Here is an 18,429-nt window from a genome sequence, read left to right on the forward strand (position 1 = left end):
GAATTGTAATTTTGGTTTTATTTTAGATGGAAAAGACTCCGGTACTGGATCAAGCGAAGATGGTGAAAGACCGCAACAAAGATTGGACTTGTTGGGGCAAAGAACTGAATCAGAGTGGTCGGAATCGCGTGCTGACAGTGGTCCGGAGTCCCCGGAACCTTACGAGAGGCCGATACATCCGGCTTATCAGCATTTACCATCACGCGCACCACCTGGCAGCACGCCAGCCTCTGCAAAGCCCAGAATATGGTCCCTCGCAGACATGGCTAGCAAAGAAGGGGAATCTCCAGCGCCACCTCCGTCTGCGTCAGCGTTTTATCAATCAGCGGCTGCGGTGGCGGCGGCTCGGCTCGCCCATCCCTACAGCCGGCCGGAGTTGTACCGCGGGCTGTACCCGCCGACGCACCCTGCCGACGTGGCGCTACTAGAGTACTCTCGCTCGCTGGCCCTGGCCGCGCCGGCGCCAGCACCGCCCGCGCCCTCGCCGTCGTCGTCGTCGACCTCCTCGCTGGCCGAGCCGCCGCCGCCGCCCCGTGCCTGACCGCTGGCCCCCCGACCGCCGCTGGCGCACCGACAATAAACGCGTTCTCGCCCGACGAGTGCCGCGAGGGCCCCTCACGGTCTGTAAATACCAATAGACTAAATAATGCAATTATATATGTATATGTATACATACGTATAAATACGTGATAATAATGATATGCACCGGTAGAGAAGTTTAGATATTGTGATAGTGGACACACGCGAGACCCCGCGCCGTGAGGTTGACAACTCGCAAATGACGTCGGCGCCCGCCGCCGACCGACCGACAATACTAGGTGCTAATACAAGTTGGACCTTGCGACATGTTGCTGTAGTTATTACTGGAGGTGGTTCATACGAAGTGATTTCATTCAAATATAGGTATTAATATGTGTTACGTTTCTTATAGACAACACTGTTCTAGACTATTATTTGTATGTAGTGTAAATTATTATAATTTTCAAATATTCTCTTTATAATTAGTGCCTAATTACGTCCAGTGTTTTGTTTGGTAGTTTCACGCGAATATCTAACTTTCGACTATAAATATTTATTAATACGAGGTCAGTAGTTATTGTAACGAGCGTTTACTGTAAGTCCTTATTTTTTACAATTTATTTTGATATTCAGATTTATTCAGAATTAAGTACCTAGAGAAATCTGTATAGTTAATTTCTAGTCAGGAAACTATGATTGTCGTCTATGTTACATGTTATAACTACACACATAAATATGCTTTTCATTTGTATTATATCTTCGTTGTCATAAGTTATTCCTAATAATCCTAACAGGGCTGGCTCCGTTGTGATTTCCATTCAAAATAAATTCTGTTCTTTTCGTAAGTGATTTCATAGTACATAAGCTGGCACTTATAAAATACACAAACTTGATAAATATATGCTTGAATTTATTGAATTTATATCAATGTTGTAGTCCGAATTAGGTCTTCTGGTAAATATTCGAAATGTAATATGTAGAACCATGATATCTTATAAATAGGGACCAAGGAAATTTCCAAAATATAACCATATTCCCATTATTAATAAAGCCATTCATTCGTACACATAATTTATATTTCCTAATCAATAATAAACACCGATAGTATAGATAAATGAAAGTAATATGTTACGTCATATCTTTCTAGGATTTTTTAATTATAACTAATTTACATCACGAAGGAACAAGATTTATTTTGATATTAATATGTAATAAACTAGCCAGCCCTATCCTATGTATTAATAGTTTACAGTTTGAAAAAAATATCTTTCATTATTTTTCATGATAATACGGCCTTGTATGATTGAAACGTTAAAACAATTTAGTTAGTGAGGATTTATTTCTAAACACTGTAAAATATTTTTTTCAATATTGTAGAGACTGAAAGTCCAAAATTGAGTCTATAGTTTTGTACATATGTCACTGTTGTAAGTATATATTGTAATGATATCGCGAATATTTAAGAGAGGTACATGCAATAAATTTTTCTGTATTAGCAATCCTTTTGATGTAAATAATACGGAGTCTCCACGCTCCATGTAGTATTGTAAACAACGAAGTACTGTTCTGTATAGACATACACGCGAACGGCTTATGTTTCTAAAATACACTTGGTAATGGAAGTTAATAGAATGTACAGTTGCGTACGTTTAATCACTCTGTAGGTTATTTTTAAATAATCTTTAACATCAACAATATTCACTACGTGTTACTGAACTTAGCAAATGGATACCAATCGATGTATATTGTTATTTTGTTAACTTCAAGCGTCTTTTAACCGTTTTCCGGAAAGGTGTGTGAATAGATGCAATAAAATTTAATACAGAAATTATTACTTTTGTTTCCATTGATTCCTCAAAATTTTTTACCTACCTTACACTTAATTGTTATTGTGTTACAAATAACTTATTACCAATACTATTAAATATTACCTAATAATACCTACTTCACTAATACACCTATCCAACCAACGCACAGAACAGGGATACATATGCTTAAACGCAAATATTTCATAGAGATCACACTAAAACATAAATAAAGTGATGCACTAACAAGAACACACACAAATCTTAATGATTACCGGACGCATTCAAAACTGGACAATACTTAAAATAACTTTCGGACAGTGCAAAATTATGTTAGCATCTAACCCGCACAGTTCATTCATAATAAGCAACATGGGATACAATCCAAGACATAGTAATTACACAAGCCAACGTCTTTAAGCATATCACTTTGATTTCAAATGTGTCAATAAATCCATCAGCTGAGCCCACAATGGCCGTATATATGCCCGCAGTGCCGGCTCGCCCGCCTAATTATACATCAAAGCACTTCGATGGTAAACACTTTATAACGAAAGTGCACAAATTTTCATGAACGTAATTGGGACGTGGTCTAACAAAATACGCATAAATCATGTATGTTGTGCCTTTTGATGTGACCGTGTCCGGGGTGACGTCACATCGCCCTGTGATATGTCGTACATTCATTATTTGCTCACGTATGGTAGATGAAAGGCGACTACAATATAAATAAACACCGTGTGAAGCACAACCTGTGGCGACGACGAAACGACTCGTGATAGAATTATGTTGGCATTCCAAATATATCTATTCATATCGAATCCATATTGATACGTAAATTCAAAATGATGCTTTCACGGCTCAATTTACAGGTGGATAATGCTCACAGAGATTTTAGTTGTGTATTAATTAATTCAATAATGTTGACGTACATTGTAGATGACCATTAGCCATCATTTAAAACGCAACAAAAGTCAAACTTTCGAAGCGTTCTTCGGGTGTGGTTAGTAGTAGTACTGAAGTAAGCACTACAGCATTATCTTTTTTATTTATGTGTATGTATTTAGTTATTACATAATACATAGTGGCTAAAGGTCCATTTAACCTGATTGCTTTCGTAATTTATGAAAAATGATATGATAATTAGTATCATTAGAACGATTTGCAGTCCGTATCTATGCGTATTAAGTAGTAACTATATTATGTTGTGTCGGGTTCCCTTTGGGAATATTTTACCCTTCGCCGTTACTACATAATAACATAATATTATGTATAATGTAGAAAATTATCAATAGAAGTAGGTAGGCAATATTATTTATTCGTGCTGAACAAAAATCCCATTATAATTAAAATACACGAACACTAACAACCCGATGTTTTATTGGTTTATATTATAAAGTATACCGATATAAAAATGCAGTCAAATAGAACCACTTCAGAATATAAACCCTTCAAACAACGGTGTTATGAGAGCTTAACGATCACAAAATATTCATTAGATCACTCATCGCAGTGACAAGAGTCCGACGGGACTTTCCCAAGGCTAATTAAAATTATTGCCGGTTGACTCATACCAAAACATTTATATTTGAGTTCATAATTCAATTACAGACTCTCACACAGTAATCACGCGTCATTGTCACCCCGATATGCGTTCTTTGTTGTACGTTTACCAGTCTATATCGCCGCATTGGGCCGCCATAATAAACCTATCGAAACGACTCATTATACAAAAGCAGATTCTAACGTCGCCTCGCATCGCGCTAAGTGACTTGAGGATTTCATTCAAAATCGTGAGAGCGATATGTGCTGACCGACAAGAACGTATGGAAAAAAGAACTGAGTTATTTTTACAAAAGGCGCTCTCAGACCAACGTGTTGTGTAAATAGTCCAACATGTTTCTATAACAAAGAAATCTTAATAGCCGATGACGGGCAAAAGTGAACATAACAATCTACGGGCTGATTGCTCATAATTCTGTGTGCACACTTGGACGTTGGTGCTCGATCACAAAGCACACTACGTCCTGGTTCATCTTTAGCGGCCACGAAGGCTCTCGAAAATTTGTAAGTTATGTTTTTGTTTATAGGATTAGCATAAAACATGGTTATCTATTGCATACCTGGTTACTAAAGCGTTGTTCGAATGTTCCGATACAGTCTCATTGTACGACAGATGTTGCATTGAAATAAGGACTTTAGCATTCTTCGTTTATAGATGCATTTTCGCGTTACCGTTCAAGAGAATCCTTGGGACAGGAATTCCGACTTCGTAGCGGCGACTGCTATGCCATCTAAAATATTGGACATCTCCATCTTGGTTGGTGTTTTGCTCTTTCTTTGGTCACAAACAATGAGTCGGGATCGTCAAGGGAATGTATGCATACTTTAAAATACGCTAAAACCTTTCTCCCACGTGGACCGCAACAATTTTATCCGTCTGTGTGCTATATCGGAAACTGCCAATAAAAATAATATAATATGGCAATGAACATAACAATCTATGACTGAATTTAATCTATGAAATTGCTTCTTAATAGATTTAATCTTAGACGAATTATGTTGTCACAGTAAAGAAACATGTGCCATCATAAAATTCTGACTATAATAGAAAATTAAGATTTTTATATAATATTTTTAAAACCAAAATGTAGCATGTTTGTGAATTTCGATACAATAGATAAATAAATTAGGTCCCACTCTTCATATTGACATTCTATTTAAAGTCGTCTTTTGCTCATATCTGAATCGTGATCCGCTAAGGTTGGCAAAAAGCAAGCGAACTCTATTAAAGATGCATAATTTAAAGTTTTACAATATGAAATATAATCTTAATTTTATTTCTTATTCTTTTTGAATATGATTCATTGATTTTGACATTATAAACATTGTCGCTATGAATTAAGTATAAACTATGAAAAATATAACATACGTAACTCCTAACTAAAGGTCATCCTAGTTCAGCTTTAACATATACATCTATACTACCAACATAAACACAATTACAGTTAGTTAAGCCGGTGTACATGCGTCTAATCACTTGGCATTTAATTGGTGCACATTAGGACCATTGAAACTCTTTCTTTTGAACGTTTATCTCAACCCTACAATGTGAGCTAAGCCCCCACCCAATTCTATGGAGCATCTGAATGATAGCTTGTATTATTTTTTGTGGGCATGCCATGTCATCGGAACGATTGTGGTCGGTTCCCTATGATTTATCGATGTCCATATTACAAATACGACACAACATTATGCGATTCTTTATTTCTTCTTTAAGCCATATTAGTATTCTGCCAACAATTCTGTCCAGCGTTGGTTTTGTCATACCGACTAAATGTTATTTTGTTGGAATTTCAAATAAACAATTGTTGTTTTTTTTCCATAGGCATTATTTATAATATAAATTAATGCGAGACTTCAATCAGCGCTGACGATGTCTGTTGGCATATTTAGGGCTCTCATGAATTAAAACAAAGTAATTATGTTTTATTTGATTTGAAATACAACTTAATTTGTACGCAATCATTTAAACAATTAAGTATTGACCGCATCGTTATGGAACACTTTTGTATATTAAAGATATTAAATGCCTTTATGTCTGGTTAATGCGATCAAAATAAAAGGTGTAATATACAAGATAAAGCAATATTAATAATTTTGTTGTCTTAATTTAACTTGTCACTATATTTATTTGATGTTAATTTAACTTTACATATTTCACGAATTTGATGGACGTTACTAAAAAGATATGTTTGAAGCTATAATTTTTTTTTAAACAAAAGTACCAAGTTTTTTAATCTTGAGTAAAAAGGCTTAAAAACGATAATTTGTTTTTCTTTGACCGTATCATAAATTACAAATGTATTAATTAATTTGTTTAAACTCTAAGCTAAATTTGTATTGTATGTTTCACAGACTCAAAAATGTAGGTATCATTAAATTGAATATGGCCCATTCCATTACCTACAAAAAAAAACCATCAGGCTTGTCACAGAAAATATAAAAAAATGCAAATAAAATATCAATTAAACTCAATATTGAAATAGAGACAAAAATTCAATCACCATCCAATATACTTATGGATAGACACAACTATTTAGAAGATCGTCAAAAGCAGAAGTTATCGCATTGAGCACAGCAACGAGCTAAAGAACCTCTCTATAGAACGTTAAACACAATAGATCGATAGGAGGTGTTAGAATCCTTACAAGTGGCTCGTAATAAATCTATTTCAGCACGCATGGGAATTAATTGGTTGGTGACACACTCCATCGCTGGTACAGAGCCTTTATGTGGTCAAGCGGTAATTTGCTGCAGCGTCGCGCTTCCAATTGTTACTTATATACAGGTACGTGCGGGCTATCGAGAGAATCCATGGACGTTTTATAATCCAAATTGTTAGATCAATAAGTTTTGAAGAGATTAGTTTAGCCTTTTACGTTTATACGTCTATTGGACTTTATCATAAATTGTTCCTAATAATATTCATTGTTATGTGATTTGAAACGTGGTATAGTGTATGATAAATCATTGCAATGGAATGTTTTTTTTTCTGTTTATTTATATTATAACATGTCATGAGACTCGCGTTAAATCTAGACTTTATAGTTTCCTTGTTAAATATTATATATATCCTACTTCTAATTATTATAAATTAATATAAAAAAGGCTCCTAATTAAACACAATTAAATACATTCCACAATACACGTCCGTCACGTATTCAGCGGTAGTTGTTTTATTCTACACTAATACAGACAGTTAACAGTTTTATGTCTTTTTTTATAGTCTACTTGAATTAAATAAGCAGAGTGCACACAATTTAATTTTTTTAGTTCGTTAGTTACGTTTTGTGCGCTACGAATTTCACGCATAATTATATGTTAATATATGTACGCCACGATAAACATACAACAAGAATATAATCTAGCAATTATGCTAAATCTTTAAACGGGTCCGCATAGAATCAGAGCGTGAAGTTCCAATTTCATTTAGCGGGGCACTTTGCGTTATTTGAAAGTGACCCTAAATCCCGCGTCCTCTGTGCAGATAACTCTTAATTTGCATATTAACGAGAAACTTTGCATCGGCAATACCGAAAAATTCCGGAGGTCGAGTGTGAACGGACAGGTGGTGCGGCCGACTAATGCCGGAATATTCTCAAATCCTGCGCCAGTGCTTTCGGCGCCGCCAATTTCCAGCTTAACGGTATGTTGTTGCCCTTGATAGCATTCTCGTTTCAGAGAGATTCATTTCCGAGGATTCTTGTGTGCCGTTTTTATGCTCCTCGTTCCATCAGACAGACCGCGACCTCTGGTACATTGTTAATATTTGATTAGCAGCGACGGGCGAGTGCGTCAAAATTAAGCATTTTCACGGCGCGATGCATTTCTTTGTCATTAATATATGTCTATAATTGGAAGAATCGCTTCGAGCGCGAGCCAGGTAATTACATAAACAAACAGTGAAACCAAATGAGACGACATTAGAGACGGCTCATTAGATATTTAAGTTGAGATGACAGCTCTATAAATAGCGGCGGGCCGGGCTCGTAAGTACACGGACTTTTTATTTTAAGCTGTGTCGAAAGTCGAGACTAAAGGAAAACGTATTTGTAGCGGAAAGGTGGTGTTATGATAAAACATCTGTCCCGTGTGTGGGAGCCTTCGGCGGCTATTCCGACTAAATCGTTTACCACATCGGCGACACCCCGTAAACGAGCTTAATGCGAACGTCGATGACAAATATAATCTGCGCTCTAAGGCGACTTGACTTGACACTGTTGTTATTCTGAGAAACGGAAAGATTTATTTTTACTCAAAGAGCTAAATATTCAGGTGAAAGATATCTGTGAGGGCGTTGTTTGGCCGACTCGTTAAATCTGTCGACGGAGCGCCGTCTTCTGTGTAATCGCGCCAATGATACCGAAAAATCTGCCCGGATCTCGTTGCTTTGATATCGTTCTCAAAGAAGGAATAACATTTTATTAATATATTTGTGGGAGCGGTTCGATATTAGTGTTATAATAAGTGGCACGTGACGGATACCGGGTGTAAATATTTAGTCTCGGATATAATATATTGGGCGGTGTGCGGCGTCGGGTTCTCTGGTCGCGGCGGTGTTGGCCCGCCTGCCCGCTGCCACGAGTACCAGTAGGTGATTACATGGCACCCCGCCGAGAGCCTAGCTGTACTTCATTTACGTTAACAGGTGCTGTAAAGCAATTAATACTACGTTCATTTACTTAGTTGTACACATAAAGAAATCTCTAATTTTATTTTAATGATCTTGCTTACATTACTGCTTTATTATCACATTTTAGGCTTTATATTTAATATACAGCGTTAATTATGAACGAGTTCTTTATTATACTGAGTGAAGGCCCATTCAGAAAATATTTTAGAGGAAGTTAATCGCCATTGTTATTTTTTCGTTTTGAATTTAGGGTTCCGTTTCCAAATTAAATTTGGAAATATTTTACTCATCATTAAGAACGCAAATTGAAGAATAACGAAATACATTTTCGGTAAATTTGAATTAACTGCCAATCATAATAATAATTAGAAGTCGTAAAATGGAAAATAAATTGGTAATTAGATATGTCAATGTAAAGTCCTTAAACCATTTCATTTTGCAAGATTGATGTACACGTTAGGTTAACTTAATTAAAATAATATTAATAATTCAATAACAACAAAAATATTATTCAATACATTTCATTTAAAAGATATTGCGTACAATATACTGAGGGCGAAATCACCTTTAATGCGGCCAAGTCGGACTTGACCAAAGTTAGGCTCATTTAATTAGCATACATGTTAAATTGTTATGCTGGGTAAACGAATTTAAACATGTAAATTTTTGATGTAGGTTAAATGACGTGTGTATGGTGTCTTGTTAATTTTTATTTGCTATACAAAAATGTCTTCTCTAACATTATTCCATTCTTTTTTTACGGAAGTGCAGACCTAAATGTGTAATGATAACTGTCCGTAGACAAAAAGACACTATATAATCGTTAATGGATTTAAGCAGATTTATTCTAATTAATTGTGAGTTGGATTGATGCGTATGAGAGTTTTTTTATTCAAGCCATTTGAATGTCATTGACCTGTACTAATTACAGTGAAAACAATGCAAATATTATCGAAATGTAAGGAGAAACTAACGGTGTACATTTCAATTATCCGCTTCGGACTGGAGTGAGTGTGTTCCGACGACAAGTTTAATATGTATTCCGACAAAGCCTAAACAATACGGGCTTTATTAAAATGCGTATTAAAACATATCTTGGAACGGAGTAAAGGTCGTTCACATCGGTTCGGCTCCTACAAAAGGTGGAGTGCGACCGCGACCGTTTGCGTTGGCTCAACAATTTTTTAAACTTTTTTCCCATTTACAGAATATTCGGAACGTAAAGAACGGCAATACGATTGGTATGAGGGTTCGTGTCTTACATTTGTATATTAGTCTAGGTATAAAATGAAAATGTTATTGTGAGGTATGGAATCTGCGTGAAATCGCAGCTTTTGTTATTAGGTTTGGTTTCGTTGCTTTTTTTGGGTTATGTTAACCTAACCAAGCGGGTGAGCTGCATATTAAATAGTGGAATCTCGTCCCCGCCCCCCTTCGCCATTCCAATCATGAAAATATCGTGAAAATATACATTAGGGCTTGTGAATTTATTTGAAAAAAAAAACCCTAACCTAATCCTTCGTAATTCCCATTTTACCTTAAAGATCTGCAATGCACATATAAATTTGTATCATCATATGCCATCATACTTATAACCTGGTCGTGTGCTAATCTTACATACTTATTTTAAGAAATAAAACACTAGTACGTTTAGATAATTTAATTTTTCACAGTTTCTCAGGTACTGATACTGGATAATTTTTTTGGATATTCATAGTTATTTCCACCTGTTGTCTGAGGATCGAAATATCCTTACTTAAAATTCGTACAACGATTTAGGTGGCATATTCTAACATAATTTAATTATCACCGTTTCCCAGAAAAATGAATGTCAGGGAAGTAACCATTTGTAAGAATTTAGCCACACTTTTCAGCAACATACGTGAAATAATTGTCGCGCCCTACATTGGATTGGAATATAGGTGATTATGTAGTATGCAGTAGGAGTGTAAGCCTATTATATGAGCAATTATGAAGTGACAGGTTTCAATGCATCTTCAGTCTCGGCGCCACATTTTTTTTTTCGCTGGGTAAATGCGCGTTTCTCTTTCACCAATTAGGGAATGGATCGGTTATGTTGGTTTCACAGGTCTTACGGTCCAATGTCGTTGACAATACAGAACCAAATTACTTATTTAATGGTCAGTCTATTTCATTCACCACTAGGTTTAAGAACCAAAACTTGTAAAAAAACATAGCTGCTGCCTTAACTGAACTCATATTTATCAAAAGGAAATACGTGTGACAAATTTCTAAAGAAAGAATTTACGGTCATGTGTTACATTGATTCATAAGTCTGATTTTCTAGCGTCTATAAGTCATTGAAATAAAAACTATTTAACGGATTTTATCGCGCTTTTTTATATTATTATTTTCTCCCGACGTTTCGTAGACTTTGCAGCCTTTATGGTCACGGGGGGGACTGAGGTGTTGTTCATCCGTAAAGTCAAAGTTACAATATCTACCTACATTTTTCAATTATACAACTTGTTTTAAATTTTAGCTGTTGACGGTCCGATCTACGCAGAATGAGCTCACAGTGTCTTGAGGTCTGGCAGCCGGTCTTTTGGGATCCGATTTAATTAAATGTAGAACAGGATCCCAGGCTTTGTGCAAGCTTCCAACCATCTTCCCTATTGAAATTTGGGTGTTTTTTAATTTCAATAGCCTCGCGAATCATCATATCAATCATCAGTCTTCGAAACGTCGGGAGAAAATAATAATATAAAAAACCCGCGATAAAATCCGTTAAATAGTTTTTATTTCAATGTCTAACATTCGCGTAGACATAAGAAGTCTATAAGTCAATTGTTAATTGATGAACATCAAACTGAGGGGTGATCTACTTGCATAGTATTTCTCACTTACTACATGTTGTTTCTATAATTTTATGCAGGGTTTATGAAAGTTTAACTCATCATAGTTTTATCATTTACATATAAAAAAAAATGCTGACCGAACATTTATAGTGTTAACTCTTCTACATAACCCATTTCTTAATCTTGGCAATATAAAAACTATTTATGTGTAATTTACCTCTAGAAAGAAATTAAAAAAATTGTCGTAACAGTGAACGTAGTAGAATTGAAAATACAAAACATACAACCTCATGTCCACGCCGTAATTAGGTGACCAACTCACTGAGTTTATACTGATTAGCTTTGTAACAATTTTAAGTCAAAACACAGCACTATTTTTCAACGGTTACCCAAGATATGAAAGAAAACACGAAAGAAACTTTCGCGACAAATATAAGTTGTAATCATAGAAAAAGAATACGCGAGCTTAATTCAAGATTTCAGCATAGTTTCCACATTTCGCTTAGGATTTGATATGAGATACATTCTCTCCTTTCTTATCTAATTAGGTCCTTGATATGACATAATTTATGGCCGTATCAAATAGTAGACATTAATTAGGAGTTATAGAGTGTCGTAATGCCTCTTTAAATTTCGTTTTTAATTGGCCTATCTTGAACTTTGTGAATGATCGAAAGTATATTTTTTTTATTCGGGTATTGTGAAGTGGCCGCATTACACTTGATGGTAAGTGGAGTGGGTTCCAATAAAATGATGACAAACGAGAGATGGTTAACCCTCGACAGTCGACATAATTACGCTGGCCTGTCAGACGCGGATATACACAGACTGCTGCCGAAACGCGACACAATTATGTTGGACACTATGGCGGGTTTTGACACCTTGTGTACGGTGGTCGCTATCAGGTCGGATATAAAATATATCCTACCACCAGCAAATTATATATTTTAACATAACATCAATCATTTTTCCATAAATTATTAACAACACAATTAATTTAATTCTTTCAACTTACTTAATGTCATCTAAGATTTTTTTATGTTGATAACCGGAAACATGTAATTTTGAAAGTTTTCAGGTGACCTAAACATTTACAATGCTCATTGAAGATAGAATGAAAGACAGTATTTACTATCTATTTACAGCGCGTGCGCTTATTTCGGTTGAATGGAGAGGGATAATGATCATTTTTAGTTAACCTTTTTTCTCAGAAGCCCCCGCGCACCGATGGTCGCTGCCGGCGTCATCGGTAGCATGAGGCCTACCTTCCACGCGGCCGTCCATCCCAGGGATCACCCGAATGTGCAAAAGCGCACGATGTACGCTAAGGGCGGACAGACCCCTGATGGCCCCTATTAGTCACCTCTTACGACAGGCAGAGGATACCATGGTGGAATTCTCGAAACGCCCCCAATCCTCAGGTCGGATTTTCAGTTAACTAAGCAAATGTATAGCGGCTCGTGCTACAAAGGGAGGTTGACATAACATATTCTGCTTTCCGAAAATGTTTCAAACAAGCAAATACATAATTACCACATACACTTTATTTATTTTTTTGCAGATTAATAGAAGTTTAAAAAGCCGAAAATCTTCAGGAATTCGTCCCAAATGTAATGTGACAACACCGCTTAAAATTAGAAACACGATACTTGCTTAAAAAACTGTCACCAGATATTGAACAACTCGAGTTTCTTACAGAGACACATATTTCGTTCTCTGCCATTTACAAAAAATCTCTTTTGTGTTTTTCAAATTACAATCTTACAGGGCAAAAAAAACATAAACATGTGTTATTATAGTAAATTCTTAATTATTTATGTAAATTATACTAGGGGACAGTGTCAATTGCACAGCTGAAAGAAAATAAATCAATGAGCTAAAACTAATCTTGTATTAAGCTACAACTTAAAAATATAAGACGATATCTGTCTATACAGTATGAAAGTGTTTAAAAAAATTATTAATGGATTCATGACTTTGTTTATGGACCTTTTTAATACGAATACTATCGGTTTATTAAAACCATAAAAGAATAAGTCGAAATATAACAAACATTCATGTCCATTTCGCACATAGCTTTCACTCTTTCTACAAATAAAATCAGATTAAGATAATACTGCGCATACAACGCGATAATGGACGAATCTTAACTCCTCGCGCGGCCACATTATACATCTGACGGCACGCTGTAAAAAATGTCGCCGTAAGTAGGTAGTTAAGAATCCGCCGTACCATTTATTTACAAGAGTGAATCCGTCTTAGAAAAAGTGGCGTTCATTATTAATGATTTGTTTGAACGATGCGTCACACGGTTCATTGTTGGCGGCTGCGAGCGCGGCGTCCGGATGCGTTTGCTGACACTAATTATTCCCATAGTGCTTGAATGATAGATTGCCCTGGACAAATCACTTCTAGCCACACTCGAGCAATAAAAAACTCGAGATTAGTCGTTTTTTCGTGACGGGCCACCGATTGTGTGGAACGTGGGCTGTACCGTTTGTCTAAAAAGGCAATATGTTATTGTAAAATGCCGAGATCTTGATGCTATCTCGTACTGTCCGGTGGTAGAATTAATCCTATTCAGAATTATAAACGTCATGTTATTTTAGATGTGATATTAAAACGACGGTGGGTGGAGTGGACAGAAGGTGAGCCTCTGCTTTGAATAAAATAAAAATATATTGACGATTAGATCGTCGTTTGAACAGCTATTTATTTGTTATTTGATTTCTTACTTTTTGTTAAATAATTGTAAAATTCAAAATAAATAAGTTAGATACTTTGTAAATACTAAACAAGTTGATAAGTAGATACTTAATATGTGTCACTGCACTTAAAGTATTCTACTCTAAGAATTTCTTATGACATCATTTTGTAACCTATACGTACTTCAAGAGAAATATACTCTAAACAATAGAAAATAAGGAACATATATCGTTTTAGAACAATAATCTGCCATTGATTCACGAAGCTCGAGCAGTGACGCAATTACATTAGTTTGACGTTGGGCACAGGCAGCGATTTCGTAAACGATACCTACCACAACTTTGACCTATCAACCTCAAACAAAATAACGGAGATAACATAACAAATCGCTTCGGCAACTGCGATACTAACTGAAACGATAGCGTCGCGCGAGGCGGCGCGACGGCAGGCGGCCGCACCGCACCCAGTGAAATATTATCTGCCATGTGACTTACGAGTACTGGCCTCCGAGCGAGCATAATGACATTTTAGTATTACAACATTTTATCTACATGAGATGAAAACTTCCAAGATAAGTTAAACGCCAACCGGTATATTGTTTCAGAAAGTTGACAGCCGGTGTAATTTGTTAATGTCACTAGTTCGGCGACGGAGCGAGTGGCTAGCCCGTGGATGCTCCCGCGCACCGAACTTACGGCGCCGCGCCCGCGCCCCCGCGCCTTGCCTAAAAATACTCCCGGCCTATCTACCACATTTAAATAATGAGATTTATCATTTCTATGTGAACAAACGATTAAATTATTATCTAACATCATTCTATTTGTGACGCTAAGTGCGGCTACCGAATAAAACGGTGATAATAATTCCCTTGTTTATTTAAAACCCATTTCATGTTAAGGTAATGCCATTAAACTTACGTAAAGTTTTGTATAACGCATTTATAATGGCTAGTTGTTTCAGATAATTTGACAAACGCCACATTGGATTACCGCCTACTTAGATTGTCTGTCATAAATTACACTTATTATCTACCGAATGTAATAAATTTATATCAATATTTCCAAGTTACAACAGTTATGGGGGTTAACCGAACTTAAATGGCACAAGCGCAAAAATTCCAGTTGTTTTTTTCAATAACGCCATCATGTTTGGTTAGTTTATTATATCTATCATTGATGGGCCTTTAATAAGGTAGTTGACAAAAATATAACAAAATGTATGTCATGCAAAATAAAACGAAAAAAAACTCACGCAATAACGTATGTCTGTTAAAGTTAATAGCAAGCTGTGACTACACCGAGTGTCACCGGCATTAACGCTACAAGCGTAAGAAAGAGACAGCCTGATAACCGCACTCGACTTTAGCTCACAATAATATTTCAAATATCAATAACTGTTTTATTTTTCAACCAACTTTGATGCTGATTTCTCAAAAATTTATTTTTCGTATTATTTTCTATTACATTTCAAACTACCCTATTCAATGTAATAAGCACCGTAAGGGATGCGTATAATCTTATCTTACTTACTCTGACTAATATTATAACTGAAAAATATGTGAAAATGTTTGGATATTAGTATGTTTGCTTGCTCGTTGGATGTTAACATTGTAGCTGTTTAGGGAAAGATCAGGATGAAATTTAGGACTCGGATAGGCCATGTGATTAACATATAGGCTACTTTTAGCCCGGTAACTTTCTCTCGTATGAAATATTTGAATTTTTGATCTAAATTTAGTCTAATAGTCTTGACGTCGTACAGAATGTGGAATTATGGATCGCAATTTTTGTAGCGCGAAAGGCTATTAACGCAGGCAAAGCCGCAAGCAATAATTAGTACTGTAATATAAAGCTCAGCGCACACCAGTCAGGCGAATAGTAAAGCTTTTTTTACCAAGAATAATAATTTGAACTAACAAATTACAATTTAAATCGAATGTTGTGCAATTATGTTACAAAAAACATCCTAATATAACTTGGCAAATAATTATCGCCCAATTTTTCTTTGCAGACCATATTCGACGGCTCTAAAATGGCATAATGCAGAAATTTCATTATCAACATTGGTAACATAAAGCATCTTCACTGTGACAATTTCCCATCGCCTCTATGTATCGACGCCTATCGGCATAAAATACAGAAATCATATCGAATAGTGGCTGTATTTTGTCACTTATATCTAACGGCTTTCTATCTATAATGTTTATAATACAAAAAAAATCCGTGCAATAGAACACATCATGGTGCAAACAATCCACGCCAGCCAATTTACACTGCATTTGATTTAGATTCATAACGTTACCCATACGTTAAGTTTTTACGCAATTTTTGTATTTAAATCATAAACACAAAACATGACTAGCATCAACTAAATTAAATCAACTAAAAATCCTAACCCAAGTAGGTATTAAACGGGGCTCATGTCGTTGATTTATTCTTAAAAAGATTATCCCCATTCACTAGCCCCTAATTCTCAGGGGCCACGATAGCTGTGTCGCGGGTGCTCTCATTTTCAAATAAGTAAATTAACGTGGAATTGAATTAAGTTTCGTCCCGAGTTGAGATTATAGCGATTTAGTGAGATTATGTGAATGTGTTAAACGTAGCCGTCGGTTGTAAGGGCGGGGGTCAGATCCTTTGTTTAATTATAGATAGTGCTCGGGTATAAAGCCACGAATCGTACTCAAGTATTATATTTATGTAGAAAACGCTCGGTTTTTATGAGCCTATTGTGAACGGTGCTTTAATTTTTAAATGCGCAATATCGGCTTGTTGAGCGTTTCTACCGCTGATAATTAATGTTACACTATTTAATTAAATGTTTTCTTTTTGTGTCGCTTAAGTATTATTCTGTGGGTTAATCGTGTAATGTAGTAAGTTATTTACGTTAGATTTTTTTATTTTCTGTTACATGTGTAATCTCAAATCATGTTAGATTTGTCGTAAACGACACATTTATTAGTCCCGATACGAAAACCTTAATACCTATATAATATTACGTCATCTTACGCACAGTAACTACATACAATAATTACTAATAAACAATGTGTCAAATTAGTAATTCGTTTAAAACCAAAATAAAATCGACCGGTACAAAAAAACCATAAACGTCTATAAAACAAAAACAAAAAACTGAACTCCAAAAAACTATTTAGACAAAATTAAACTCATTGAGCGGTCGCCGTCCGAGGAGGCAAAGTAAAGCGCAAGTTTTAGAAAGCCATTTTTTCCTTTTAACGGGGGCCAAGACTTGGCGTGTTTGGCCCTCGGTAGCTATCGTAAAGCCGCGTAGAGATCGTGGCCGATAATTGAAAAAACGTTACGACTGTTGAATCTTAACACCGATTTAAAACTGCGACGGATAAATTAAAAGAATCCTCGCGCTGGACGATTGTTTTTCATTCTGAACCTTTGCCTTCGATTTAGCAGATAAGCATGTTGTGAGCGAACTTTATGTTGCGTTCTTACTTGTGTAAGTTTGTGTAGGTGGCGCTATGTTGCGTGGTTTTATCGCTTACTTTTAATTAAATACAAAATGTACTACGGTTAAGAGCTAAAAGGCTGCCTTCAAGTAAATTACATTCTGTGGTGTAATGAAGACAGGCCGCTGATTTTTATCATTGAGTCAATTTTAACAAGATTTTTGAAAGTTTTGTATAAAATAGAATGGTTTGAAAGGTCAAAATAGTGATTATGATAATTGTGTGTAATTAGACACTTAGTTTCATATAATAATAATCAACTCGTCGAGTCTAAATGTTTATTGTTTTCATTTTGTTCACTAAACAGCGTTTAAATTATTAAATAATTGCTAATCAAATAAATAACAAACTACAATATATATGCATATATTCTTAAATTGAAAATAGGCATAATTTTTCATCAAACACTGATCCTCACGGAAATGTCCGACACTACGTAGTAACAAAGTTATTTTTCTGCAAACGCGTATTACATTGCAGCTTTTGATAGCGAATTACCTACCTACTTATTTTATTTTTAAATAAGTAGGTACTATGATTACAACTAATATTATAAACCAGTTTTGTTTCCGGCTCCCCCCACGTAATAGTCCTTTGTAGAGATAAAAATAGACAAAGCACTCAGAGACAACATAACTACCTATTACATGGAATACATTATTTAAAAAAAAATTATAATCGCCGCAATATCTTCATAGATAAGCGAAACCATAACAGACGGCGAATATAATTTGTAAGTATGGTTAGACATTTAGATGTTTTTAACATTAAAACTTTTGCCTGGATTTGATGAAATTTTGGGTCAATGAAGAGGTTACTGCTTCTTCCAGTAAAATGCACGATGGCATATTTTGCCGGGATAAAAAGTAGTCCATGTACTTACCGACGTCTCAAACTATCTCC

The 18,429-nt window shown here is 35.7% G+C and overlaps 1 protein-coding gene across 2 annotated transcripts in view; it reads left to right on the forward strand.

The window, feature by feature from the left end:
- Positions 1–2,350, forward strand: part of LOC115446088 (homeobox protein caupolican) — a 57,440-nt gene extending 55,090 nt beyond the window's left edge. For both annotated transcript variants that reach the window (XM_030172644.2, XM_030172645.2), the window contains exon 5: positions 27–2,350. In XM_030172644.2, coding sequence (XP_030028504.1) covers positions 27–541 — 515 coding nt within the window. In that variant the 3' untranslated portion in view covers positions 542–2,350. The remainder of the gene's footprint in view (positions 1–26) is intronic.
- The last annotated feature ends 16,079 nt before the right edge of the window (positions 2,351–18,429 follow it).

Source organism: Manduca sexta, chromosome 27 (assembly GCF_014839805.1).
Source record: "Manduca sexta isolate Smith_Timp_Sample1 chromosome 27, JHU_Msex_v1.0, whole genome shotgun sequence".
Classification (NCBI taxonomy): Eukaryota; Metazoa; Arthropoda; class Insecta; order Lepidoptera; family Sphingidae; genus Manduca; species Manduca sexta.